Raw genomic sequence first — 9,158 nt, 5'->3', positions numbered from 1 at the left:
GTTTACATGCAATTTCTCTTGAGTTCATTTGACTAGTAAGTTAATTTATCACCAACTATAATAAGACAAGTGATTAACTTTCTGTTCTTTTTTTTTTCAACAACTACTAGATATAATGGTTTTAATTCAATTTGGTCAAAGTGATAGATAAAGTGTATAGTGTATAGTGTACTTTTGTGTAATGTGATGTAATGTGTATTTATTTGTAGTATAAAAAGAGAATTACAAACTTGAATCATTAAATTTGGTTGCGAAAAAAAAAGAGCGGATAAGAGTGAATGTGATTTGGTTTACAAGGAACAAATTATCACATTCCTCGACCTCTTTTTCTTTTAGCTATAACCAATACATACCAGGCTAAAAAAAAACAAATAGTAGCAAAGAACTAGACAATATTTGATTAAGTTTGAGTTCTATTATCAAGCTTTCATTGTATATGATTAAAAATTTGTGACACATTGTTTTCATTTTCTATACGTGTACGCGTATGGTTGTTTGTTTTTTTGTCGTCTAGGGCCAAAATGGCACTTTGTAAAACAAACAATAAAATTAATCATCCACACAATACCCAGAATCTCTAATATTTGTAGAATTGATTCAAAAACAACTATATTCTCAAATACCAGTTTCTGCATTAAATCTAGAAGTCAAAATTAAGAATGACAACAAACAATTTGGATATGGAAGAAGGGATTTTTTGGATTCCTGATTACAGGTACATTCTAAATCAATTGTATAGTTAAAGCAGGTCTTCGGCAGTAGACGTAGTTGAATTGACAACCGGTCTTAAATTTACGAGATTCCTTTTTCTTTTGTTTTTGTTTTTGTTATCATATAGGAGAACGTGTTGATTTAAAGCGTGAGAGATTATGTTCCATTTTTTTTTTGTTGGGTTTAAAAGAAAATAAAGTTATTATTGTTATTATTATGACTTTCCACATATGTATTACCCACTATATCCACCTTTTCCCCTTTTATGTTGCAATTTGTGGTGATGGCGGTGCCTCTCCTATTGTTATGTATTCCAACTAAAAGATAGCAAAAAGCTCAGGTACCAAATAATTTTTTACTCTATTAATCCTCTCATTGTTTTAGATTGACGATTGAATAACATTTTTTTGCATTATTATTTTTTTTTATTTCAATTGTTTGGTACTAGATTTGTCATAGAATTGTTTTAAGAAATTATAGTTCACAAATAAACAATGAAATTGCCTCTCTGGTTTAGTATATTATCAATACCACTAAAACCAAAAAAAACAAATATTATACATCATAATGATACTTATTTGAATCTGAGTCTTCAAAAAAAAACATACCAACTCATTCATACATATGTGTATATACACTTTCACAGTACGATCTTTATATATATAACCAAGTATTTTGCATTGGTACTATTACTACTACTTTATCTATTTCTTTTTATCCTAGATTGAATCTGTCTTTTCCATTTCTTTTCATTATTCACAAGTTTGCAATTCACAAGATACAACAACCAGTTCTTTTTCATCATACATTTTTTTTTGCTGTTTTCTTTAATTTTAGGAATAGATGCCAGATTTAAAGGTAATTAAAATTTTGAAACATAAACAGACCCCTACAGGTTCATTTCTTCAAATGTTGTTTGAAGAAGGTCATTCAGCATGGTTAGCATTACATATTGCCATGGAAGTTGCTCCTGATTTGACGCTTCATTATTTATATTTATATCCTGATCTACAAAAATACCATGCAGAACATAATCCTGACTAAGGATATAGGACTGCTGGTATCACAAAGGGGTGGGTTTTTGGGAAATATATGTTTACATTAGATTTGTGGGATTAGTTGACGTGGATTGATTATGTGTTGAGTTAGAATTCTCTCGTCAGGTGCTAGCATACAAGTTCGTGTTGGATAGTTAATTTCAATACGCTTGTGGACAGGAATGTAGTTTGTGTGAGGCGATATATGAATCATATGATCTTTCGAAATGAATATATGTTGTCATAATTCAAATTATTTTCGCAAAATTGTTTTATGAAATATTGGTTTTAAAAGGGATCTTGTAAAATTGAGCCAATACCTCTATACAGTAAATTAAATATAACCAACAACTACTTTTCAGAAATACTACTAGTTGGTTATGAAAGTGTGATAAAAGCAGAGAAAAGTTTATATTGTAAATCATATAAACTGAATGGGATTGTAAATTTGCCACAGCTTCTTATTTTGCTGAAACCTAAAACTCAAAGTATTTTATGATATACTTATAGATTATTGTAACATCTAAAAGAGAAACCATGTACGATTTGTGATGACTCATCATATTTACAGAAATATTCAAGTACAACTATTGTTAACGATGAGCCCCTCACGAACCCATGATAATATGACATATCATTATGCATGATTAAGGAGAGGCATTAGTTCAGATTACCAAACTCTATTTTTATAGTATAACTGACATATCTCTTGCTGGTATAACTTCTAAATAGTTACTTTTCTTATAGTCTACCAAGCCTCAGTTGAATGACGACTAAAACTGTATTTTAAAACAATGATCACTACAAAATTATAATTGGTGTAAATAAAAAGGGATAGATTGAATTAAACTATAAAAAGTTACCCCCTAATTGAACGTATTCTCACCAAGAAGTAAAAAAAAAATTAATTACATATCATAGAAAAATTTTCTGACTTTATTCTTCATATCTTCAAAAATGCAGCAACCAGAAGTGACTACTCACTAGTGGGGAAAAATGTAATATAACATAATCTACTATTGCACATAATGGTAGAGTATTCTTCCAATATATATATGTGTTCTTTCGAATTATAAAAACTACGTAATCTTTCGTTCTTCCCGCTTTTATCTTATTATTCTTGATTTGTCTAGCAAGCAATTAATTGAATTAAAAATTTTATTTCCAAATAAAAATCAGTTTAATCTCAATTTTGAATCTCCATCTGCAAATCATTGTCCATCCATAATACTAATTTCTTTAATTGAGGAATAAATGAATGGATTGATGCCATTGAGAATCATGGGTTATAGAAAAATCAATAAAGGTGTACTTCTTCGTTTTTTATTTGAAGGAAAAATTATAAAATGGTTGAAACTACAGGATGCATTAGAAGAATATCCCGATATAACTGACGACTATTTAGATGATTATCCTGATTTGCAGGATTACCATTTGGATCACACTGATGAGTAACGGTATAATATAAGACCTACTGCTTTAATTAGAAGCAGATATTTAAGGTATGTTCCCTCATTTGTTTTCCCCGCTTGTTTGTAATTGACCAAAATCTACTGAAAGTTGTCATGTATTGGATGCTAGACACTAATTGTTTGTTATTTTAAATAATATATATATAGGTGCATGTGTGTAATTTCTAAATTAAATTCTGGAAATGGCATATTTTGTTCTCAGACTTCGAATTTCAACACAATGAAGAACTTCTAATGACAAATTGATATCAACTTCCAATATTAACCAGGTGCTAATCAATTTTAAACGATGTATAACAAATGTTGCAAAAGTCGTGCGAAAGAGTTATATTCAGTAAATCTTGAAATTCAAGTCTTTGGGCTCATAACCAATCTTTTACTGGAAGTTCCAAGAAAACAGACGATTGTCTTGATCATAAAGTATAGGCTTAAGCTAAGTGTGTTCTAGATTCATTTTAACATATCTGCAAGTGTTGCTATTGTTGTGGAAATTAAAGAATAGATAAAGGGGGCATCAAATAACTTTGACGATTGTAAGCAGAATTTAAAGGTTAGAAATAATATTGAGTGAGCACACGACTTTCGATTTCTAGATAAGTTTCCGGCTCATACCGTATTATAGTGGTCGCGCGGTTAAAAATGGAGAATTGGAAGAAAAAAAATTTTTTTGTGATAAAGTACACTATTCTCCCCCAAAAATAGCAATCATGACATCATATATACATACATTGTGATATTTTTTACACAGACTGACTCACACACACTAGCGCGTCTTCAAAGTAAAAAAACACTCTCAACATTTTTTTTTTTTAGTCTCTTCTGGATTGAAGTTTTTCCTTTGTTTCAGCTTTTTAAAGTATTTGAATTAATGTTCTTATTCATCTTGTAGTATTAGCTTAACTTTGAATCTATTTATGTGTGTGTGAGGTGGGGGTAAAAGCTATTCTGAACAGATTATAGATAAACTAAACTGATAAGTGAGATGGATGATTTGAATGCTCTTTTTTTTAAATTGCCTATACTAATGATTACGAGTGTATGCAGTTGTGCTACATTTGTTTGTTTGTATTATCATCAAGTTTCTAAAATTAGGTATCAACCAACAAAAATTTAAAATGAAGGGTTATGTTTCTTGTTGTAGTTTTTTTTTGTATTTTTCAAAATTTTCTTCTAAATGTAATCCATCACTAAACTCGTCATGTTTGGTAAATTGCCTAATATCCACTTTCTTTTTTTTCAATTAATCTTTTTGACTTTGTTTGTTGTTTGTATTCCTCGTGATTAATTGATTTTCCTATATAGATTTCTCTTGTTCCATTGTTACTGAAACGGATTTACTTTATCTACAATTGTTATATGTTCCGTGCGTATAAAATGTTCACGTAAAACAAAACACTCTCCACTATACCCGGGTTCATCACCATTGTTATATATTTCATCAAACAATAGTAGTGACTATTTCGAAAACCATTTTCCACAAACATAAATAAGTGGTAAATTTCCCCCTGAAATTTTTTTTTTTCCCAATTGTTTCGTAAGCCACCCAAATTTATTCCTACCCCCCTCCACTTCTCGTCCTTCGTTTTCCCGCCCCTCATCATCCCAATTTTCTTTGTCTTTTTCTGATTATTACTTCCGCCGCCGCCGCCAACTGAAACACACACACACACACTTTCCTTTCTTTGCAATCTTTTCTTGCTTTCAATTCTAAAGTTTTGTGTGTTATTTTTTCTTTAACAAAAGTATCTTTTCTTCTTTTGATATTTTTCACTTTCTTTCAACTCCTTCACACCAAAAGATTAACAACTCAGCACACTCCTTTTCATTAAAACAACTATTTAGAAGAAAGTTATATTCACATATACCTGAAATTTCTACTTAACTAACATACACATATCATTAAGAACAATATTCCCTCATGACTAATAAGGAACCAATAATAAAAAGCATAATTGGCCATCGAGATTATGGTCCTGGTGGTTATTACTTGGAAATTGAGTTTGAAAATTCAAAAACCGGTTGGATGCTGATTGATAATGTCAAACTGAGAAAGCCTGATTTGTTTAAAAAATATGTAAAGAATAATCCAGAGGTTAAATAAAGACTCGATTGAAAACCTTCTTTTTTATTTGAATTGCCACGATTGAATTCAGTTTCGGAGTTTATTTTGTTTTGGATTATCACCTGTCCAACCATCTAATCACCATGGCAAAACTTTATCTCATGAGATATGTTAACTTATGAAACCAAATGTATAATTTCCTTATATATAAACTACTCCATTTATCACCCACTACCATTTCTGACAAAAATTCACCTCGGCCTCCCCATTCACCATCCATACTATTTCTTTTTGTTCTTTAAAATTATTATTATTGTTATACTTGTTGATTATGTTAGGCGCAACTACTGAATTATACATTTCACTTTGTATTAACTGGTACTAGTGGTTTTTTCTTTTGATTCTTGTTTATGATTGTTATATTTATTTCGAGCCAAACTTTTCTACCCGATTTTTGATAGTTTTTAGCGTTAGTTTCCTGAGAAGATCTCAATTAACAGAAAAATAACACAATCATTTAAATGTTATACATTTTTTTGTCAAATTGAGTGTATTTGGTAGGAGTATTTGTGTTTTCCACGGTCAATCAATGAACGTGGTTTGAAAGCGCAAAAGTTGATGCGCTCGGCCAAGCAATTTTTGTACAGCTTAACACATTTTACACCTCAAAATTTTAATATTCAAGCTATCAGAAGAATATCATCAATGGTAATATAACAAATCGCAGAATGTGCTGAGGTTGTGTTGCTATTTATTTATTTTTTGTTTTGTTTTGTATATTTAATTTAGATATAGAGTTTCTATATATGAAAGAGTTTAATTGTAATATAAAGTGTTTACGTTGAAAAACAGAAAAAGTTTTCAAATATATTCAGCTCTATACAAACTCTTTTAAAAACTCATCTGCCTGCTTGATTTCTTGATACAAACTATTATCAACCAATTTCTTATCAATCTTATTTATAATATCAACCAATATTATGAATTTCTTCCACCACTCTACTCCTTGTTTGAAATCGTTGTTCAATTGTGTCTTAGAAGTCGAGTTAATACCATTGACATTAATGTTAAATGATGGAATATTCACCGAGAAAATATGATCGGCCAAGTGATTTTGACAATTTTTAATTATTTCTTCCTTGGTTAATTGCGGCTGTCCTTGTTTTTGTTTAATTGCCATTTCAAAATAAATCTCACTAATTACACCCATTAATGTGTTATTCAAACTTTTATAAAATGGTAATTGATCGATCAATTTGTACCAATCGTCTTTGGTTTCATAATCTGTTTTGATACTATTTTGTTCTTGTCGGACTATGAAATCAACAAGGACCAACTGCAAAGTGTTAATCAAATTGTAGTTGATAAATTCAACATGGCTTCTAAAGTTCAATAAACTTCTAGAAATCGGACCTTGGTAATTTATTGGCGAGACATTGAGTTTCTTAAACGAGAATATCCTTGAAATCAACGTGATCTTTTTAACTATATCATCTGCAAGACCTTGTTTGCTGAATTGATTAGAATATTGTTGTTGTTGCTGCTGTTGCTGCTGCTGCTGCTGTTGCTGTTGTTGATCAACCATACTTTTCTTGTAATAGTTTGAAACATCAGTATATTCTTTGCTTGGTTCATTTAACTTTAATGTTTTTGAATCCAATAACAATACAAGCAATATTATATGTTCAAAATCTTCTTGGCTTATATCGCTGTTAACGCTTTTGGCAAACTCAACCAATATTTTACCAATACTCGATAACTCTGATTTATCGTTGACAATTCCGTAAAGATACAACGCCCTCAATAAGATAGTTGAAATAATATCACTTCTTGTTCCAACAGTTTTAGTTGAAGTATATTCTCCATTAAGCCTCGAATGGAAAAATTTACTAATGGCAAAATTCTCACCGGCCCCATCATCGGAAATAATAAATTTATTCAATTTTTTGCTAATTGGAGGTGTGAATCGATTATTCAATTCTAAAATATCCTTTTTAAACCAATATTTGACCCTAATTTTTTTAACTTGATAGTATCTGGCCAAAAATTGAGTTATTAAATTGAACTGTGAATCTAACAATTCCACATAAAACTTCAGGGTAATCAAATTCTTGTATGATTCATTACTCTTGTTACCCATGCCACCTTCTAATGGTGCTCTGATAATTAATTCTCCTTTCACTATTGATCCTAATAATGCTAAAGGTAATAAGCCCATGGATTGGTAAAAATAAAGCTCAGGTGGTAATCTTTGTGAAATGATTTCATGGACATCATTTGGTATCCTTACTGATCTATGCAAAGTATTAGAATCAGCATTTGATTTTTCGTTGTCTGTCTCACCACCCTGTTTCGTTTGTTTCACTTCGGCATTTCTACCTTTAACTTGTTGATTTTCTGCTTGTATTTGACCACCCACAACCTCTTCTTCTTGATGCAAAAAATCAATATTTTCACTCAACCCTAACTTGGCCATTGCAACATGGTACAACTCAACATACCCTTCTTGGTTTAGAATTGGCATATAGCGAATAGCACATACCCCCTTGTAATACAAGTCCAATAATTTGGGATTATTGAGAGTAATGATGTACCCCAATAAGCTAGAATTGTCTCCACTAAACTGAGCATATTGATAAAGAATATCTAATCCAATTTTGAAGTAACTCAACTGCGACCCAGCGCCTGGGCCTGCTGGACCAGAACCGGAACCAGGAGCACCAGGGGCACTACCGCTGCCAATAGCAGAGCCACCAACTCCATATGAGGATGTCGACGACGATGATGGCATATCCCCTCCCGAAGGTGGCTTATTGGACAAGGCCGAGAATAATGGGAAAGTCTCTGGTTGGACCCCACAACCAACAATTATACATAAATCAAGAAATTGTCGTTCACTCAAATTCAACCCTTTTAGTACTTTATTTTTATTGACAAATCTAAAATCTTTCGATTGGAATTCCATTCCCAAAATAAACTTATCAATTTTAGTAAGTAACAAATCTGTTGAACCGTATACAATATCAATGATTCCAGATTGATACAAATACGACAATTGAAACGATGCATCATATGGACTTATCATATAATCAATATCGAATTCCAAAAAGAATTTGATTATATAGTTAATCATAGAATAAATCGGTAATGGTTCATTCAAATTACGGAAACCATCAATATTGGCACTATGGGAATGAGAGTGCTGATGATGAAAACCATGTCCATAGGGATCCTTGCTATTGACTTTATTCCAGGTATTTTCAACATGTTGGGTATCAAATTCTATCAAATTATTTTTGTACTTTTGTTCCAATTGAGTGTGTAACCCGGATATGACAAAAATAGGTTTAATATTAAATTCTTGGAAAACCTTCAAATCCGATTTAATATAATCTCTTAATGAAGAAGGAGCTCCGCCAATAGCTGGTAAAAATTGTTCTTTCTTAAAAGTGTAAATTCGACTCAAATAATGTTCGACGTCGATCCCAATAACGGCATTCTGTAAAATCTCAATCGAGCTTGCATTAGCAAATTTACGTTCAAATAAATACGATTCAAGTGATGTAATGGGCATATTTAAAGTACTAATGGGTTTGAATTTAATTTTTTTGATACACTTGATGTTGCAAAGTTCGTCTTATTTGTTTATAATTTGATCCTCCGTTTGACACTGGACAAAAAAAAAAAAAAAAAGAATTAACGATTACTGAAAAACTAATCAAAAACGACAAAAAAGAAAGAAAAAGAGAAAAATCCCGCGACATTTACCCGGATAATACACCAAACTAGGAGGAGTTTTCGGAAATTAATAATATATGTGTTTCAAAAAGCCACATAATTCTTTACACTGGTGTCATAAACTTTACAGTTAATGAA

The 9,158-nt window shown here is 31.1% G+C and overlaps 3 protein-coding genes across 3 annotated transcripts; 2 read left to right on the top strand and 1 right to left on the bottom strand. All coding sequences in view use genetic code 12, as the record gives it.

Moving 5' to 3' along the window:
* Positions 1-3,002: 3,002 nt before the first annotated feature.
* Positions 3,003-3,203, top strand: CAALFM_C403310CA (uncharacterized protein; the record flags this gene model as incomplete). Its single annotated transcript, XM_019475374.1, has 1 exon — positions 3,003-3,203. The coding sequence occupies one exon, from the start codon at positions 3,003-3,005 to the stop codon at positions 3,201-3,203; it is 201 nt and encodes a 66-aa protein (XP_019330919.1).
* A 1,935-nt stretch (positions 3,204-5,138) lies between these two features.
* On the top strand, positions 5,139-5,321 carry CAALFM_C403300CA (uncharacterized protein; the record flags this gene model as incomplete). Its single annotated transcript, XM_019475373.1, has 1 exon — positions 5,139-5,321. One exon carries the CDS (start codon positions 5,139-5,141, stop codon positions 5,319-5,321), a length of 183 nt encoding a protein of 60 aa, XP_019330918.1.
* An 838-nt stretch (positions 5,322-6,159) lies between these two features.
* CAALFM_C403290WA (uncharacterized protein) lies at positions 6,160-8,856 on the bottom strand (the record flags this gene model as incomplete). Its single annotated transcript, XM_715324.2, has 1 exon — positions 6,160-8,856. One exon carries the CDS (start codon positions 8,854-8,856, stop codon positions 6,160-6,162), a length of 2,697 nt encoding a protein of 898 aa, XP_720417.2.
* Positions 8,857-9,158: the final 302 nt, after the last annotated feature.

This window comes from Candida albicans, chromosome 4, assembly GCF_000182965.3.
Source record: "Candida albicans SC5314 chromosome 4, complete sequence".
Taxonomy (NCBI): Eukaryota; Fungi; Ascomycota; class Pichiomycetes; order Serinales; family Debaryomycetaceae; genus Candida; species Candida albicans.
The sequence above is the reverse complement of the archived record's forward strand: the minus strand, read 5'-3'. Positions and strand labels throughout refer to the sequence as shown.